The 21380-nt window shown below is 36.4% G+C and overlaps 1 protein-coding gene across 1 annotated transcript in view; it reads left to right on the forward strand.

The window, feature by feature from the left end:
- The window catches only part of LOC150080632 (WD repeat-containing protein 82-like), a 118319-nt gene that overhangs the window by 5976 nt on the left and 90963 nt on the right, over positions 1-21380 (forward strand). The window contains exon 2 of the mRNA XM_090381174.1: positions 17918-18015. Coding sequence (XP_090237300.1) covers positions 17918-18015 — 98 coding nt within the window. The remainder of the gene's footprint in view (positions 1-17917; positions 18016-21380) is intronic.

Raw genomic sequence — 21380 nt, forward strand, 5'->3', positions numbered from 1 at the left:
GAAAAAGCTGACTTACTAGAATCTTATTTTTCCTCTAACTTTTTTAGCGTGGTAAATCACTCCCTACTAAAACCCAGTGAACTCTGCTCATTGCCTCTCATTATCTTCCAACAGATGTTTGAAGAAATTTGATGTTTTAAATTTCTTCAAGTTTTCCAAGAAACTACCAAGGCCTGATTTTATTTCTCCACATGTTCTCAGAACCTGAAACTGACAACTAGCTCCTATTCTCTGTTGTTGGTTTTTACATGTCTTGCACTGTTCTCTTGAATTGGTATCTAATGCTCCTACTCTCCACTCACTTCTAAACCTACACTTGCTTCTGAACACATGCTTCAACTAGTCGGCATCCATTAACTGTCTAACTTCAAACTCACAGAGCCAGCTTTTGCTTGTTTATCCTTTCTGTTCTCTGAAGCAATTTTCTTTAACATGCCTTTACTGAATATTAAAGTCTACAGAAGTTATTTGGGGTGTTATTAAAATTAAAAATAATTGCTCACAACTTATGTCCTCTTTGAAGCATAGTCATATCATTCAGGCTCATAACTAAATGAATATATGCTAATCTTTATCATTATAGCTGCTCTCCATGTAGGTGATGGTTCTAAAGTAAGAGTTAAAGTTAGTTCTAAAATAACAGTAAAATCTGAGTTGTCAAGATTTGTGATCTGACTGATTAGTCCAGTCTGACTGAGCATCACAAAGTGCCATTCAAGTGTAAATAAACAAGAAGTCAGTCAACCTTATTATTTTCATCTCCTACAGCTTAACCAGACAATAAAAGTTAAATACCAATATATAATACTTCCAACAGAGAAATGACTTAATCGTTATATTTTTGCGTAGGTTTGCAAGATATATGTTCCTTTCCAGTTTTTAAAATAAGCTAAGTATTATGACATTTCTTGTTTGTAAAGAGATTAAAAAGTTTCAGTATATGTGATCATTACTGATATTATTTCAAGTGTAATATCATTTAGTGATAATCAGACTAGCTAGACACAGAAGTTGGAATCAAACTTTAATAAATTGAAATCAAGCATTTTGTCTTTTTTCCAAATAAAAGTTTTATTATACCAACATTATATTTTCAATCAGTGATCGATTAGCATTGTTGGTTGCGATCTCTATTTCGATTGTATATATTTGACTGGTGAGGACAAAATTAGTTATTAATATACAGATTTTCTTAGTCGTTGATTACTACAAAGTTATGATGTTTTATTTTTATTGATGTAAGCTTCTAACTGACGAAATGTTATTATTATTATTATTAGCTGTATGGCGCAAGGAAGCCCGAGGCTTATGCTGCACCAGCCAAAAAAAAAAAAAAAAAAAATCCCGAGTTACCCTGACAGAGAGAGAGAGAGATGTAGAAGGGAATCGCCAAGAAAGAGAAGAATGATGATATCCAGCTCAGGACCCTGGGTGTGCCAAGCTCATACTCACCAGATGTGAGCCCCTGGGGTTCATTTATAACTTTATGCAGTAAAACTTCATTAAAAAAAAAAAAAACTTTGTCATCAAAGCTGTAATATGCGCACACATATCTTCCCCATATTGCAGGTGCGTTTCTTATTATGATGCAATTTCCAGTACAATTGTCATGTAACATTTGGCACACTAAAAAAATCTGACTAGGAAAGTGAAAAGGCTTGAACAAAAGTTCTGCTTTCTTTCTTTTTTTTTTTTTTTTTTTTACAGTTTCCAGTCCTTAATATAGTGAGATTAGGCCTTTTATTTTGTTTGATTTATTGTTTAGAACAGTTGTGTAAAACATGACACCAGTCTTTTTTACAAGTATGTTAAGGATTGAGAGGGGATTTCTTGAGAGGGGACTACAATTTGCACAGTTGAGGTCTTTTGTGGTAAGAGTACCCCTTTGTATTGTTTACTCATCTGGTTGCTCTTCCCTATGCCCTTTCAAAGACATCCACGTCCTTCTTAAAATAAGCTTCCAGACTTGTATGCAGTACTCAAGATATGGTCTAACCATTGCCTTATACGAGGGGGTATCAAAAAGTTCATACCCTAACGTAGATAAAACATTAGTAGGAAGATGCCATTTTTAATATAAGATGTCTACATATTCAGTAACTAACATGTGAAATTTCATTCCCGTAGGTGATCATACACCAGAGTTGGAGCCTGGAATCTGAGGAAGGATGCTATGGTTGACAAAGTGGAGTATCAAGCAGTGCTCAAACTCCTGCATTTGCAGGACAAGAAAGCTCAGGAAATTGACAAAGAAATGGAAGCTGCGTATGGGCAGAATTGTCCATCCTATGACACTGTAAAAAAAAGTGGAAATGAGAGTTTCAGTGTGGTCATACAAGTATCTTTGACAAGCCAAGAGAAGGAGGGCCATCAACATCCACAGACAGTGAGACGGTTGCAAAGATTGAGCAGCCGGTGCTAAGTGACAGACGTGTGATAATTAATTTCATCGCAAATGCAGCGGGAATTAGTTATGGGTCTGCCCACAGCATTTTATATGACTATCTGCACATGTCTAAGGTCTCCACACGATGGGTTCCAAGATTGCTGACGCCTTTGCAGAAGCAATGTCGAATGCGGTGTTCTCGCCAACTGTTGGATTTGTGTAATGTGAATGTTGAGAACTTTTTTGATCGGTTGGCGACAAATGACGAATATTGGGTGTACCAGTATGATCCGGAGACTAAAGACATGTAAAAGCGGTGGAAGCACACCACCTCCCAAAAAGGCAAAGACCACTCCATCTGCGAAGATGGTGATGTTGTCCTTGTTTTGGGACAGAAAAGGGGTTATCCTGACAGATTACCTACCTCATGGTTCCACACTTACCGGAGAATACTACAGAAATTTTTTGAAAAAGTTACGCGATTCTTTGAAGGTGAAAAGTCATGGAATGTTAACCAAAAGTGTCCATCTTCTGTCAGACAATGCACCGGCTCACACAGCCATTGCCAGCACTGCTTCAAACTACTGCAGCACCCACCCTTTTCTTCTGATCTAGCACCGTCAGACTTCTTGTTTCGAGAAATGAAGAAACCATTGTGTGGATGGCACTTTGATTTGTCTCAGGAAGTCATCAATGAAGTGGAATCGTGGTTTCAGGCAAAAAGGGTGGACTTCTATGATTAAGGCATTAAACAACTGATCCATAGATGGGAGAAATGTGTTACTATACATGGAGAAACCTTAAAAAAGGATTGAAGTTTCACATTTCTAGGTAAGTGTACGAACTTTTTGATACCCCCCTTGTATAATGGGATAATCACCATTTTGTTCCTGCTGTCAAAATTCCTATATATCATTTGCAGAACCCCATGAGCTGTTCTAGCAGCCTGTCTGCACTACTCAGAGAACTTCATTTCAGACTGTACACTTACCCCCTAGACCTTTTTTTTTGTTCTCTGCCTTCATTGTGGGAATACTGCTACCCATACCCATCGAGGCGAGAGACCCCCACACACTTGAAATCTCTGGCCCCGATACAATGTACACCCGTGGAGATGGGAGAAATCCCAGGAGCCGTTAGACACTAACATACCTTATACCCATACACAGTAACTTGGTATATTTATATTTTGTGGTATATTCTTACCACTTCATCAGTGATTGCTGTTGTTACTACTTCACCATTACATAGGTAAGAAAAAAGGCCAAAATTTGACTTAAGAACTAACATAAGTGTACAGACAGTTGTAGAATAGAGGTGCAGAAATTTGCCTTTAGCCAGCAGGTAGTTGATTGGTGGAATAGGCTTCCATCTTTTGTTGTGGAAGCTAATAGCCTAAATAAATTTAAGGCTGAGCTGGACAGGCATTTGGAACGAATGGAGGGGTGAAATGGGAGTGTTTTTTTTTTTTTTTTTTCCCCTTTTTTTGGCTGATGCTGCACAAGCTTGCTTTCTTGCATCATATGCCTCTACTAACGCTAATGCTAATAAGAAACATCAATCACTGATGTAGTGATTGATGTTTCATCTGGTTCATATGTGTATAATTTCCAACTGGAAATAAACAGTTGGAAACAGATATTTTAACACAGGTTTAAGCACTTTTGATGTTTTACATTATCTATGCACCATGCCACTCAAGCAACATCTAAAGCTTTTGTCTCTTCTGTTGACAAAGCTTTTTCTTAGAAGTGCATGTAAATGCAATGCACTACACTTGTATTATTGTACTTGATAGTAGTTGCTCTTTGGTTTGTTTCATTCTACTTCATGGGTGGTCTGGCTTAATAACACTGAGGGCCACATGAGATAATCATCAGAGACTGAAGAGGCACAAGCCTTCAAAGTTTATATTTGAATATTCACATACATAATAAAATTTTACTTTTATTTAACGTGCCCATTATTAAATAAATTAGCATATTATGAAAATTCCATCATATAATTCATTGTAAAATGACAGGGAAAGCACACCCAGGATCCTGAGCTGGATATCATTATTCTTCTCTTTTTTGATGATTCCCCCCTACTTCTCTCTCTCTCACTCACTCTCACAGCCAATTTTTTTTTTGACTGGTTCAGCATAAGCCTCAGGCTTCCTTGCACCATATGGCTAATAATAGTAATAATTTAAAAAAATGAATTCAAGTTGAATTTTTGTGTTTATTTTCATGTACAGTTATCATTAACCATTTCAGGAATACATTTGTAAATCTACATTCTTCATTTGTGAATCCCAGGATATGTACATAGATCTGTGTTTTGAAAGTTGCTTCAGTGTGTCTGGTAATATATGAATTGTCGTGGAATTCTTTTTTAGTATGTGTTGCTATCTCTTGTATGAATTTCTGATTCTAGACATAGTTTATAAAGATCAGGGCCTCACATCTGGTGAGTATGGGCTTGGCACACCCAGGGTCCTGAGCCGGATATCATCTTTCTAGGTGATTCCCTTCTACTTCTCTCCCTGTGTCTTTATTGTGATACAATAAAGACACAATAATTGTTTCTGGTTATTTTTGGTATTTCCTAAGGCCAAACAGCTGTCAGTATATTTCTGTATGAATAAAAGGTAGAAACTGATCAGATTTCTTGACATACCAACTGGTCTTAAATCTTTAAATATATGGTTGCTACTCACGGGCTTTCTTAATATTACCTGTTAAACAAAGTATTATTTTGAAGCATGAATTTTTCCAGTCCATGTTTTCCTGAGAGACACTGTCAAGTATCAGGGAGCTGCATATGCCTTGCAAGCTTCAGTTTGACTGTATCTGTACTTAATAACTCAAAATTAAAGTTTTGAATGATAAATTAACAATTTTTACTATGTATGCATTACTACAGTAATATTTAAAAAAGCACTTAATTGTTGTACTTACAAGCACTTAGAGTTAAAATTTTTAGCATTATTTGAGAGCAATATATTGAAGTATAATGGCTTTTGGTATTAGTTGTGCTTGTATATAAAAAAAAAAAGTTCTCTAGAGCAACTTGGCTCATATGAAGTGAGTTGAAATTAGAAATACATCTAATATATTGCAGAGTATACCATAAGTTTTAGAAAAGATAACAAAAAGCTTTGTAATCTAGCTGGCAGAGGATCATTAAAGTTACCCCCATTAAGATTGCCAGTATATTGATTAGCACTCAATTAACTGATTCCCACTTTGGATATTAGCATTAGCATTAGCATTAGTAGAGGCATATGATGCAAGAAAGCAAGCTTATTCAGCATCAGCCAAAAAAAAAAAAAAAAAAAACCCTCTCCCATTTCACCCCTCCGTTCGTTCGAAATACCTGTCCAGTTGAGCTTTAAATTTGTTTAGGCTATCAACTTCAACAACAAGTGATGGAAGTCGGTTCCACCAACCAACCACCCGCTGGCCAAAGGCAAATTTCCGCACATCTATCCGACATCCGTCTTTCCTCAATTTGAATTTATGCCCTCTGAGGTGATTATTCTGAGAAAGATGAAGAATCCCATTGGCATTGAGCATGCTCAAACCATTCAAAGCCTTATACACCTCTATCAGATCACCTCGCCGGTGCCTAGTCTCCAGACTCTGTAATTTGCAAAACTTAAGCCTTTCTTCGTAAGAGCAACCCTTTGTTCCATTTACTAATCTTGTTGCCCTTCTCTGTACCCGTTCCAGCAGCTCTACATCCTTCTTGAAATGAGGCCTCCAGACCTGTATACAGTACTCAAGATGTGGCCTAACCATTGCCTTATACAAGGGAATAATCACCTCCTTATCCCTGCTAGAAAAATTCCTGTATATCATTGACAAGACACCATGAGCTACTCTTGCAGCTCGTCTGCACTGCTCAGAGAACTTCATATCTGCCTGCACAATTACCCCCAGGTCCTTTTCATTCTCCACCACTGTCAGTGTAGTACCGCAGAGTTGATACATTGCTCTGGGGTTACTGTTACCCATATGTAGTACTTTACATTTGTCAATGTTAAACTTCATTTGCCACCTCTCAGCCCATCTGTTCAACCTTTCCAGATCCTGTTGCAGCAGCATAGCGTCAGTAGTGTCCTTAACGACCCTGCCAACCTTTGTATCATATAGTCTGCATATAGTTTAACCAGTTAAAAGAAAACTTAATTTTAGTATTAGTAGTGGCAAATTATATAAGGAAGCAAGCTTGTTCAGCATCAGCCTTAAAAAAAAATTCCATCATTTCCCATACCTGTATCCGACCCAACAGTTTGTCTAGTTCTTCCATGAATTTATTCAAAATACCAACCTCTATAACAACAAAATGGAGTTTGGTAGAACAGTCAACTACCTGCTGGCTGAAAGCAAATTTCTGCACATCTATCCTGCAACTATCCTTCTTCAATTTCAATTTATGCTCCATCGTGTGTATAATCTGAGCAAGAGAAAGGATTCCATTGACATTGAGCTTACTCAGTCCATCCAAAACCTTAAATACCTCAGTAAAATCTCCTCATGCTTTTGGTGTCACTATTCACCAAATGCTTCAGTTTACAAAACTGAAGCCTTTTCCTAGTGAGAGCACCCTTTTGCTCCCTTGACTAATCTTTTTGCTCTTCTCTGCACCTGTTGCAACAGATCCACATCCTTCCTAAAATGAAGCTTCCAGACCTGTTTGCGGTATTATTCAAGATGTGGCCTAGCCATTGCCTTATACCATGGGATAATAACCTTCTTATCCCTGCTAGCAAAAATCTTGTATTTCATTGACAGAACCACGTGGACTGCCCTGGCAGTCTGTTTCCATTGCTCAGAGAATTTCATATCTGACTGCACAATTATCCCTAAATTTTTTTCATTCTCCACTACATGGAGCATGATACTACACAGTTGATATGCTACTCTGGGATTACTGCTACCCATGTGAAGTACATTGATTTTGTCAATGTTAAACTTCAGTTGCCATTTCTCAGGCTATCTGCCTAATCTATCTTGATCTTGTTGCAATAGCATACCTATTTTGATTTCTGCCGTTAACCATCCTACCAACCTTCATGTCATTAATAAATATTGAAAATAACAATGTGTCCAGCACTGAACACTTGTTTCTTTGTCACTGAGTCATAGTATCCAATCAGATGGTTAGACAAGATCGTTCTTTAACAAATCCATATTGTGACTGTGGTATTCCTTCATTGCATTCCTGGCTAGATGATCTTGCATTACTTCTTTAACCAGTAGCTCTATAATTTCCCTGGAACAGAAGTTAAGCTAACAGCTATGTAATTACCCATCTCGTCCTTTGATCCCCCTTGACAAATGCAAAGTACTGCATATGGGTAGAAGTAACCCCAGAGAAATGTATCAAGTGTGTGGTACTACACTTAATGTAGTAGAAAATGAAAAAGACCTGGGAATAATTGTGCAGTCAGATATGAAGTTTTCTGAGCAATGCAGACAGGCTGCCAGGGCAGTTCATGGGGTTTTGTCAATTATATATAAGAATTTTATTAGCAGGGAAAAGGAGGTGATTATCCCTCTGTACAAGGCAATGGTCAGGCCACGCCTTGAGTACTGCGTACAGGTCTGGAGGCCTCAATTTAGGAAGGATGTAGATTTGCTTGAGCTTGTACAGAGAAGGGCAACAAGATTGGTGAGAGGAATGAAGGAGTGCTCTTACAAAGAGAGGCTTAAGTTCTGCAAATTGCAGTGGCTGGAAACTAGGCACCTGCACAGTGATCTGATTGAGGTGTATAAGGCCTTGAATGGGTTGAGCACGCTGAATTCTGATGGCATTCTTGCACTTGTTAAGATTACGAACCTAAGGGAGCATAAATTCAAATTAAGGAAAGACAGATGTAGAATAGATGTGTGGAAGTTTGCCTTTAGCCAGCGGGTGGTTAATATTGCTGGAACAAACTTCCATCTGTCGTGGAAGTTGATAGGTTAAATAAATTTAAGGAGGAACTGGACAAACATTTAGAGGGAATGGCTGTGTATAATTTTTTTTTTTTTGGCTGATGCTGCATAAGCTCATACACTTGCTTTCTTGCATCACATGCCACTACTACTTTGTGAATTGTGGATACATTCACACGGCTGTGCTCGATGGGGGACTTTCTTGAATCCAAGGATTCATAGTTATGGCTAAAGGTTTACTCTCCTCTTTTGCTACATCCTTTAAAATAATTAGATAGACTCAATGTACTCTAGGTGCTTTTTTGTATTTAGCTTCAATTTCTCTTCTGCCTTTCTCTCAGTTATCACAAAATCATTCAGCTCACTGTTAGAATTTTATGCACTTCTGGCATTTTCATCCCTAAAAAATTCATCATATGTGGATGTAGATGCAAAATACCCATTCAGTGTTTCAGCAGCAACCTGAGCAGGTCCATCAACAGTTAAACTATTCATATCTAGTGAACCAATGTAATTCATTTCTTTCTTCTAGTGTTTATATAAGTAAAGCAGTCTTTGCTGTTTATCTTTGCATTCTTTGCCAGAGACTTCTTGTAATATGCCTTAGGTTGCCTGACCTCTTTTGTGACTTGATTATTGACCAATTTATATCTGCTGTAGTGTTCTGTAGCACCTGATAATTTATATGAATCACATACATTCTTTTCTGTCATAAGTCTCATCAGTACAGACATCTGTTTAGCTCTGACATCACTGAACAGTATCTCTTAATTGGTATAGAAAGATTAGTAGCTGCTATGATTACATCCCTGGATGCTTCCGATTTAGAATTTCATGTTGGTGACTTTATCAGTTGTTCACACGGCATGTAATTTACAAATTGTCCAAGAGCACTGTAGCACCTTTAGGAAAGCAAAAGCCCTTCCCTTTGCCCTCGATAGTAGTCACATCTTGAAATAAATCCTAATTGTGTACACTTCGATCACTGCCACCTAGTAGGTCTTTTTATGTGGAGATTCTTAATGCATGAAGGTTTGCTGCTGATCATCAGATCAAGATTATTGCTTTTTCTTGTTACATCTCTAACAGGCTGATATAGAAAGCAGTCATCCAATAAATATGCAGACTTCTTGTTACTGCATGAATGACCAGCCCACCAGTTCTAATTGGTATCTGGAAAGTTAAAATCCCCCATTATAAGATCTGATTTAATTTAGTGGCCCACTCTATATGTCTATATAGTTGCATCTTATACTTATCACGGCGCCTCCGTAGCCAGGTGGGCAGGAGCAGTAGTGCATAGCACATGCTTCTTGATTAGACCGTGGTTCGAGCCCATGACCACCAAATACAGAAGGTTCAGGGAATGACCACCACATATCCCCGGAGCAATATGGCCTTAGTTGCTAATGCTCCTAAAAACCAAATAACAACAACAACAATATACTTATCATAGTCATTAAGCCTATAACATGATGATCCTGGTTAGGCAGTTGACAAACTGAATGAGTATTTTGTATCTACATTCACATGAGGAATTCTGTAGGGAAATGGAGGACAGAAGCTTATTAAACTCTAACAGGGAGCTAAATGATTCTGTAATAACTGAGAGCAAAGTGGAGGAGAAATTGTTGAAGTTAAATATAAGAAGGCAGCTGGGGTGGATGGGATCTATCCAGTTATATTAAAGGAAGTAAGCAAACCCTTAGCCATAATTATGAGAGATCCCCACGGACAGGAGAATATGCAAATGTATATTCAGTTCCTGCCTGAGAGGCCTTCATCCTGCAGTGGATTAAAAATGGCTGATGATGATATCCAGTTCACAAAGGGGGATCAAAGGGTGACATAAGTAATTACAGACCTGTTAGTTTAACTTCTGTTTCGGGGAAAATAATGGAGTCACTGGTTAAAGAAGCATTGCAGGATCATCTAGACAAGACTGCAGTAAAAATTCTGACACAGCATGGGTTTGTTAAGGGCAAGTCTTGACCAATTTAATTGGATACTGTGATGTGGTCACAAAGGAACTGGATGCAAAAAATAATTTTGATATTATATACTTGGATTACAGGAAAGCTTTTGATACAGTTGCACATGGTAGACTACTGTACAAACTGGAGCAGTTTGGCATTAAAGGCAAGTTACTACAATGGATAAAAGGATTGTTGAGTGAGAGAAGACATAGTGTGGTAATCAATGGATACTGCTCTATGTTATTAGCCGAATCCACTAGGGTTCGGTGTTGGGCCCATTGTTGTTTTGTATAGTTATCAGTGATATTGATGAAGGTATATTGGGCTTAATGTCGAAATTTGCTGATGATACAAAGGTTGGCAAGGTTGTTAATGGCAGTATGCTACTTCAAAAGGATCTAGAAAAGTTGGGCAGATGGACTGAGAAGTGGCAACTGAAGTTTAACATTGACACAAATACAAAGTATTGCATATGGATAGCAATAATCCAAGAGAAATGTACCAACTGTGTGTTACTACACTGAGGGTAGTAGAGAATGAAAAAGACCTGAGGGCAATTGTGCAGTGAGATATGAAGTTTTCTGAGCAGTGCAGGTCATGGGGTCTTGTCAATGATTTACAGGGATTTTGCTAGCAGGGATAAGGAGGTGATTATCCCCTTGTATAAGGCAATGGTCAGGCCACACCTTGAGTATTGAACACAGGTCTGGAGGCCTCATTTTGGGAAGTATGTAGACTTGCTAGAATGAGTACAGGTGAGGGGGAACAAAGGTTTCCTCTTACCAAGAAATGTTTAAGTTATGCAAATTGCAGCATCTGGACTAGGCACCTGCGAGGTGATTTGATTGAGGTATATAAGGCTTTGAATGGTTTGAGCAGGCTCACTGCTTTGGGATACTTCCTATTGCTTAGATTACAAACCTGAGAGGACATAAATTGAGGAAAGACAGTTGTAGAATAGATGTGCAGAATTTGCCTTTAGCTAGCAGGTAGGTGATTGACAGATCAAACTTCCCATATGTTGTTGAAGTTGATAGCTTAAATAAATTCAAGGAAGAAGTGACAAACCTTTGAGTGAATGGATGGGTGAAATGGGAAGTTTCTATTTTATTTATTTTTTTGGCTGATGCTGTATAAGCTTGCTTTCTTGCATCATATGCCTCTGTTAATGCTAATACATTCCTATTCCCTTTTGTTTTCCTTATGCTTATGTCACACCAGACTGACTCCACATTGCATTGTCTACTCATGTCAATCAACTGGATGCACAGCCACTGCTCGATTTTATGTGCTTTTTAACTTGCTGTCTGTCCTTTCTGTGCACAATGGACTCCCCATATTCAAATTCTGCATATTTGTCTAAGTGACACCATGGCTCCGATATCTCCACAATGTCTGAATTTGATGACTTGACAAGTACTTCAAATTCATCAGATGTATTTATTATGCTCATAGCTTTGAAGTACATGCAAGTATGCATGCACCTGAATTTACTCTTAGTACCCCTAATGCAGCCCATGTATTTATTTGCTTGTTCCATGAATATCCCAAGCAGGCCTTGAAATCCCAGATACCTTGCTTTTCACTCTGCCGTATACCCCAATAGAAGCAGTGCAAGAATAATTACTTTCACCTCTGCAGCTTCTGTTAATCTTATTACTACTTACTGTGGCACCAAGGATCTCTTCCTTCTGTGGAGGTTGTCATTGTGTTGTTTGCTACTGGAGCATGAATTCAAGCATTGGGCTGGGCAGCTGAGTGCTTGATGAGTAATCTTGTAATCCTTCAAGGGCATCAGCCCTATTCTTCAAGCTCTTCTTCTTATATAGAAGAAGAGCTTGAAGAATAGGCCTATATAAGAAGAATCTTCCTATTCTTCTTATATAGGCCCATTAGAATGCTGAATTTGTGCTTAACCTTCTCATGCTCTTTGCAATGAACACACAAAGGCACCTCTCCCCCTGTAGCGGTATCACATTCTGCTAAAAGTAGCTTTGAAAAACGAGATCAGTTGATACATGAAATATAGTCCTGATTTCCAGGAGAACTGCAGATCTACTTTTTTTGAAGCCTGTCTATTTTGAAGTATTAGACACGAATACGTGAAACTGGAAATTGGAGATAAATGAAACCAGAAGCTTCAGAAATCAGCAAACTGATAGCTGTTTGGTTTTTCTGAGAGGTTAACTGGCAACCCTATTGATGCTTTGAAACATGAGAAGTCTATAATAAAAAATATTACTGCACTGCAAATAATCTGACATGCTATGCCTGCTGAGAGATTGCCATTCCTTGCAATAATTATATTATATAAATATAGTGTTATAAATCCAGTAATTGGAATAACCTGGCATCAAAATGGAGACATATACATCAGCCTGCCTGTATCACCTAAGTACTAACATTAAATTTTCTCAGATAAATATGTGTATTATTAAGAGCTCGTTATATCTGATCATTTTTAGGTATGCTCACATATGTATATGTGCCTATTGTCTTTGCCATGTCTGTCTGACTATCTGCCTGTAACAGAGGGACTCCTAATGGATAGATTTTCATGAAATTTTATATTTAGGAATTTTAAAAATATTTTCCAAGCCATTCCAAATTTCATTAAAATTGGACAATAGAAATCCAGCAGTTATTATTTATTTTTTTGGTACAAATTCATGGATTAAATGTAATTTTAATGAGGCATTGTTAGCTTGAGACAGTCTGTGCACACTTTGCATGTATGGTTGTGAATGTATTGCTTATGAAGAGATGCATTATATATATATATACTGCAGGATAGTAATAAATATTATACAGTTGTAATTAAACTGAATTTCTAAGTTTAGAGAATATAAGATTATAGAGTTTTATTAAGTGTTCTAATAAAGTTATAATCATAGTAATTAATTGATTAGGAGGTAACTGTATTTGCTTTTCACTTCTCTTAATTACATATCAAGAAAAAATATTAATTTAATTAAAAAAAAACAAAAACAAATTAATTGCACCTAAAATGTAATACTCTGCATACATTAGCTAACTTGTTTTAGATATTTTTTTTTTGTTTGAGATCACATTAATGTTCTTAATTATGTTACATAGCATATCTATGTCTACCACTGATTTCATTGGGCAAATTTTCAATTTATTTATTCATTTTGACATTTATTCTGTCAATTTGTTTTTGGCTCAGCACATATTGTTTAAAGGTATAGATTTTTTTTTTTTTTAAATAGGTGTTATATTAATAAGAACAGTATGATGTTTAAGTATAAAACTTTAGTTAGTGCCTAGTGTAATATTAAAGTAATAATCATGAAACTTGGATCAATCACTGACCAAATTATTATAATGAAGGACAGAAACAAACTGTTAAGAAATTTAGGAATTGTCTTTCAGACATATCTCATTAACATAATTACTAAACAAGAAATAAGCTTTAAAAAAGAAAAAAAAAACATTTTTTTTTGTGCTCAGAAATTTTGAGATAGAAATGAGATGAGAAACATGATTAATGAGCTTAACAGCAGTAACATTTCTTATTTAGATCATAGTTTAATGATAGTTTTTCAATATACTAATAAGAAAAATTTTCTCCAAATCTTCATTGAGTAAAAAATTGTCTTATCAGTATATAACTCTAACGAATTGAGTAATTTATTTCTTTTAGTATAGTTTGTATATGTATTGTATTAAAATCTTGTATTCAAAACAATATTATTGATGTTTGGGGTTGCCGGGTGTCCAGTTTTGACCCAGACAGTCCAGTATATGAGCTTACTGCCTAACAAACAATATGAGCAAATATCGGTCATGAAAATGCTTGGTATTTTCTAATTATGTAAGTTTTATTATCATTTTATATGTTTGTTGGTTTAATTTTAGTTATGGTCAGTTTTTTTCTTAGTTTTCTTGAGTTTTAATAAATTTTGTAATCATTGTATTCTTTAACGGTTAAAGAATAAAGGTATTCTTTAACCTTTATTATATTTTCACATAGTCAGGAAAATAAAGTTTCAATGAGATTTAATTTTCTGAAGAGATGAACATAACAGTGTCTGCATTAAATCTGTACAATGTTTTATATATATATATATATATATATATATATATATACACACACACACCTTTCAATTGTTTAGATGCAAAGGATGTTTTCTCTATTTAAAAAAATTATAAAAATTGGGCATTTCATATTTAAATTGTAAATTGTTGCATTAGTAGTTCCATATGATGCAAGAAAGCAAGCTTATACACCATCAGCCAAAAAAAAAAAAAAAAAAAACCCCACCCGATTCACCTCTCCATCCACTCCAAAAGTGTGTCCAGTTCTTCCTTGAATTTATTTAAGCTATCAACTTCCACAACAACAACAACAACAAATGGAAGTTTGTTCCAGCAATCAGCCACTTGCTGGCTAAAGGCAAATTTGTACACATCTAATCTGCAACTAAAAAAAAAAAAATGTGAAGTGCAGCCATTATCAACCCACTGCAGGATGGAAGCCTCCACAAATATTCATACTGAGGGAAAATGGACCATAATCTGCCACCCTGGTCCATTGCATGTTGGCAGATCGACCGTATTCAGCAGTCAGGGGTTTGAACCCCAGTCTACTCAAAGAGCATGTGCTACTGCACTCCCGCTCCTGACCACTCGGCTATGGAACCGACTGCAACTATCTTTCCTCAATTTGAATTTATGCCCCCTCAAATGTGTAATCTGAGCAAGAGGAAGACTCCCATCAGCATTAAGCTTGCTGAAACCATTTAAAGTCTTAAACACCTCAATCAGATCACCTAGCAGATGCCTCGTCTCCAGACGCTGCAATTTGCTGAACTTAAGCCTTTCTTGGTAAGAGCACCCCTTTGATCCCCTCGCCAATCTCGTTACTCTTCTCTGTACAGAAGCTCTACATCCTTCCTAAAATGAGGCTTCCAGACCTGTATGCAGTACTCAAGGTGTGGTCTGATACCATTGCCTTATAGAAAGGAATAATTACCTCCTTATCCCTGCTAGCAAAGTTCCCATATATCATTAATAAGACCCCCATGAGCTGCTCTGGTAGTCTGTCTGTCTGCACTGCTCTGAAAACTTCATATCTGATGGCACAATTACCCCCAGGTCTTTTTCATTCTCGACGACCCTGAGTGTAGTACTGCACAGTTAGTATGTTACTCTGGGGTTACTTCTACCCATATGCAGCACTTTGCATTTGTCAATGTTAAACTTCAGTTGCTACCTCTCAGCCCATCTGCCCAACTTTTCTAGTTCATGTTGCAGCTACATATTGTTGTTATTGTCATTAACAACCCTGCCAACCTTTGTATCATCTGCCTGTTATACATTCATCAATATTATTGATAAATAGTTCCATTATATTTAAGATTAGTATTTCTTACTCAACTGGGAACTTTTTTTTTTGTTTGTTTTTTTTTTTCTGTGCCAAATTTTCCTCATATGTGTCAAGTTTTTTATGGAAATCATCCAGTAAGCATGTCTACTTTGAAGGCATGAATATACATAACTGGAAGTAGTGGATAAATGAAACCAAAGCTGTCCAGTTTTTCTGAGGAAGCGCCGACCGGGCTAGCCGAGTGGGTAAAGTACCTGCCCGGCAACCCAAGGTCGCGGGTTCGATTCCCGCCTCGGGCTTGGATCAAAGTACTGCAAAAACCTTGGGAGGTGCAATATGGCCATAGAAGCCGATGCGCCAACAACTACCAAATCAAAAAAAAAAAAAAAAATCTGAGGAAGTCACCCAGCAACCCTCTTCATACTTGGAAATTGAAAAAGTCTATTAAAAGAATATTTGACTTGTTAGTTGAACTCATTATGTTGAAAGAAGGAAAGTATCCACATAGTTTTATATATATTCAAGTGCAATGATGTTTACAAAGCAGGTTTCCATTTAGATTCCTATAACTACAGGTTTATTTTTATAAAATCTGTTTCAAATAAAATTAAGAATTATATTATTGGTAACATTAATAATTATTTGTCCAAATTCTCTATACTTGATTCAAATTTTTCTGCCTGTCAAAAGGTATAATCTGGAAAAATTACTGAATCCTTTAGCTTTCACATAATAATAATTTAATTTTAATTCTGTTTTTAAATCTAAGGCACATGATTTGATTGTTAGAAAAAATCATATAGGCATGGGATTGGGGACAAGTTATACAAACCAATGCAAATTTATCTTGTATCTAGAAAATCTGTGATTTATATTGGTAATAAGCTCGAAAAGAAATGCAGTAATTGCAGGGAGCGGATGCCTCCCCAGCATATTCACCCTTGACTTATTTTTTAAATATTTTAACTGTTGTGTCTGCTACAGCTATAAAAATATGTGCAGATGTTTGTATACATTTTATTCATTATATATTGCATTTAAATATATTTTGTCCATTAAAATGTATCACAAGTGACACATATGCAATTTGACCTTATAGCATTGCAAAACTGGAATCCTGACAACTGTTTAGTTATAAGCAGATTCTTTTTATCTTTTTTTGTAGTTTTTTTTTTTTTTTTTTAACTTCATAACACTATTTATTTTTCTTTATTTATTTGCACACTCCTGATAACATATTATAATTTCCAACTGTTGTAATTATTTTGTATATTCATGGTTTTTAGTTTACCAGTACACTTAAAATGAAATCTAATTGCTCTGCAAGATTTAGTTAAGTTTTATATTTCAATTTACTTCAATGAATAAAAATTGTCAGTTTGTCTATTGTTTTTTATAATTGTTCCCTATATAAATATGTTAAAAGGACTTCATTGAAGTCATTTAATGATGCTTATTATTTGCTTTAGTGATGTTCATTGTTTTAATTATGATAATTTTTTTTTCAGAGTAAAAGATAAAAATATGACTACTCTATGTTAAATTCTTTTATAATAAGAAAATATTAACAAATATGCATCATATAAATATTTTTTTATATTATGAAAACTCATCATATAGGCATACCTCATTTAGCAAAAGGGATATATATATATACTCCTGAAAAGTCCTCCATTAAATGGAATTTTGTTAGTGAAACCAATTTTTCCAGTGGCTTCCAGACAGTAAAAATTATTGAACTTATTTGATTTTGGCACCAGCACAAAATAACAAAATTATTAATATATAATGTAAAAGGTATATTCTTAACTGAGTATCAGGTGAAGATGACACAACACTGCAATTGTCAACACTTCTCCTGCTGTCATAAACAGAAACTTGCAGTCTTGCTTCCTTCTCTGTACACTCAAAATAAGTTTTAGAGGGAATATTGAAATTTCAGCTATTCAGCGTAGCACAGCACACATTTAATTGCTGTTCAGTAACAAATGAACATGCTGTACTAAGCATGAAAATCATGGGAAACCAGTAAGCAAATATTATATGTAACCAAAAGCAGTTATACAAAATTCCATCACAGCAAATCACCAGGGGCTAAATACATATTCTGTATATTCAAAAATTGCAACTTTGAATTTCACTATTCAAATTTATTCACAAATTTTTATGTTTCAAGCTGAAATTTCCTTAAATGAACATTTATTAACTGAGAGTTACCTGTATTAACATATATTGTAAAAGTTATTTTGCTGAGAAGTTATGTATTTTCTTTTTACAGGCATAAGCGAACTCTTCATAGCAAAAAATATGGTGTAGATCTTATAAGATACACACATGCAGCGAATACTGCAATTCATAGTTCAACAAAAGTTGATGGTAAGCTGATTTTTCTTGCCTCTCTTAATAATCAGATTGTATCAATCTGTTTAAGTCACTACTTGATCTTATGTTCCATTTGATCTTAAATTTGAAAAATTAATATGCCAATTTAAGAGAATGAAAAAAAAGCCTGTAAAGGCTGTTTTTTATTCACGGCAAAATAAGTTTGTAGTAAAGGTTCCCTAAATCAAAATATCTCCATCACTGTATATCAGTTTATCACTAAAGTATGCTGTGAAGCAGACTAGCCCTGAGGTATATCTCTGCTTATAGAACTGGAAGCAGAATTGAGTCAGCAACATGCTGTAAGTGTGGATCAAACTGTCTTAACCTTCTAGTGGATACTCAGTTACAGCAGCCAGCACATTGGCCTTGCATCTCATCCAGTTATCATCCCAATTGTGTCTGCTTCTGCTCTTTCTAAAGTAATTGAGAAATCTGTTAACTGACAGCTAATCTATCAAGAAATCTTGATATCTTGATATCTTAATCATCAGATCAACGATTGCCAATATGGATTCCATCAGCGTCGATCCACTGGTGATATACTGACACGTTACCAATCTATGGACAAATTCAATGGAAAAGTTTGGTGAAACTCAAGCAGTTGCTGTTGACATTTCAAAGGCTTTTTATCATGCTTGGCATGAAGGCCTCCTAAACAAGCTTCCATCTTATGGTTTGCCAACTGTTTTTTTGTAATTGGGTATCCAGTTTTCTCACTGACCACTCATTGTAGGTGATGTAGATAGCTCTGTGTTCTAACTTTTCTACTAATGCTAGTGTTCCCTAATATTTAGTTCTTAATTCTTTCTCTCACTCTTTTCCTATTGTATATCAATGACTTTCTTCCATTGACTAGAAATCCTATCCATAGTTTTGCTGACGATAGTACATTGCATTCCACCTTGAAAAACCTTGCCCTGCCCAAACAGTTTCAATGTCTCAAATATCCACTGCCAGTTCCTTAAATGCCGATCTTCAGGTAATTCTCCAGTGTGGCAACGGTATGAGGGGATATCAAAGAGTTTGTACTCTGACCTAAATAAAACATCAGTAAGAAGATGCCAGAACAGCCTTTCATCTTCTGGAATGAAATTTTACAATAACTAATGTGAAATTTCATTCCCGTAGGTGATCATACACCACAGGTGGAACCCAAAATCTGGGGAAGAATGCTATGGTTGACAAAGTGGAGTATTGAGCAGTGATCAAGTTCCTGCATTTGCAAGGCAAGAAAACCCAGGAAATTGACAAAGAAATGAAAGCTGTGTATGGGCAGAAGTGTCCATCCTATGACACTGTAAAAAAGTGGAAACAGAAGTTCCAGTATCTTTGATAAACCAAGAGAAGGAAAGCCATCAACATCCACAGACAGTGAGACAGTTGCAAAGGTTGAGCAGCTGGTGCTAATTGACACAGGTGTGACAATTCATTTCATCACAAATGCAGTGGGAATTAGTTATGGGTCTACCCACAGCATTTTATATGACCAGCTGCATATGTCTAAGGTCTCCACATGATGGATTCCAAGATTGCTGATGCCATTGCAGAAGAAATGTCAAATGCAATGTTCTTGCCAACTGTTGGATTTGTGTAATGCGGATGTTGAGAACTTTTTTGATCGGTTGGTGACAAATGATGGTGCTGGTTGTACCAGTATGATCCGGAGACTAAAGACATGTCAAAGCAGTGGAGGCACACCTCCCCACCTCCCAAAAGGGCAAAGACCACTCCATCTGTGAAGAAGGTGATGTTGTCCATGTTTTGGGACAGAAAAGGGGTTATCCTGACAGATTACCTACCTCACGGTTCCACACTTACTGGAGAATACTACAGAAATCTTTTGAAAAAGTTACACGATTCTTTGAAGGAGAAAAGGTGTGGAATGTTAACCAAAAGTGTCTGTCTTCTGTCAGGCAGTGCACCAGCTCACACGGTCATTGCCACCACCAACTTTGTTGCCAGCGTGGATTCAAACTACTGCACCACCAACCCTTTTCTTCTGACCTAGCTCCGTCAGGCTTCTTGTTTCGAGAAATGAAGAAACCATTGTGTGAGCGGCACTTTGGTTTGTCTCAGGAAGTCATCAATGAAGTGGAATCGTGGTTTCAGGCAAAAAGCGCGGACTTCTATGATCAAGGCATTAAACAATTGATACATAAATGGGAGAAATGTGTTACTATACATGGAGAGACCATAAAAAAAGGATTAAAGTTCCTGTGAAGTTTCACCTTTCTAGGGCTATTATTTCTTGGTTAGGGTATGAACTTTTTGATACCTCCTCGTAACTTAGTTGATTTTGATCCTTCTAAAACTTACTCCCATAGTATATCTCCTAAAAGGGATTCTTCTGTTCCAGTGCTTATCTTCGATGACACTCAGATTTGTAGACAAGATCACACATTTCTATTAGGGATTACTCTTACTTCTAATCTCTCTCTCTTGGCATAAGCACATTGCAAATATTGCTTCCTCTGCAATATTAAAAAATTAAAATCTTAAAAAACTGGATTTTCTCTTTTGCTCTTGGCATTACTTTTCTTCTAAACAGTTACTCACTCTAGAAATCTGAAATCTGTCCTACCATGGAATGTTGTTCCCACATCTGGAGTGGTGCCTCCAAACCTCTCTCGGATTTCTACATTCCATTCAGAGGAGGACAGTTAGGTTAATTAATGATCCATCTCTAACAAAGTCTCTGCACTTCTCTGTGTCATAGACATTCTGTTTCTGCTACATTCCTATCTATAGATGCTTCCATGGCCACTGTTCTTCTGAATTGGCTTCTGTAATTCCTGCTCTCTCTCTTCCAAACCTGTCCAAACACATGCCGCAACCAGTCAGCATCCTTTTATTGTCCAACTTCAAACCCACAGAACAAATATTTTTTTTTCCCCTTATTTATTCCTTCAACTTCTTCCAAGTCCAATGTCAACAAGTATCTTCTTTCATCTTCTCAACCCTCAACTAACACACAGCACTAAGTACTATAGATTCTAATACCTTTCGGGTTTGGGGTTTTCATGAAAAAAATAAATAAAAATAAAAGGTATGTAACCTGGGTGAAAAGAGATCGCTCAGGGCCAACAAGAATTCCAATGGATCAAACTATCCATCTCAAAATAGAGCCAAATATCTCCAGCACATTGACATATGGTGATGTTACATGTATTATGTCTCTGGCTAAGCGAGTAGTTTTCTTACAGTTATCAATATCATTGAATGCACCAGAAATTTCTTCCAGAGCTTTCTATCCAAAACCAAATCTCCTTAAAACATCTTCCGATATTTGATTTCTAAAAGTTGGTAGGTATAGGTATTTATATATGGCCTCTCTTGGTTATAGCATTGTTGAGGGA

Source organism: Mastigoproctus giganteus, chromosome 9 (assembly GCF_048544385.1).
Source record: "Mastigoproctus giganteus isolate SK-2022 chromosome 9, ASM4854438v1, whole genome shotgun sequence".
Taxonomy (NCBI): domain Eukaryota; kingdom Metazoa; phylum Arthropoda; class Arachnida; order Uropygi; family Thelyphonidae; genus Mastigoproctus; species Mastigoproctus giganteus.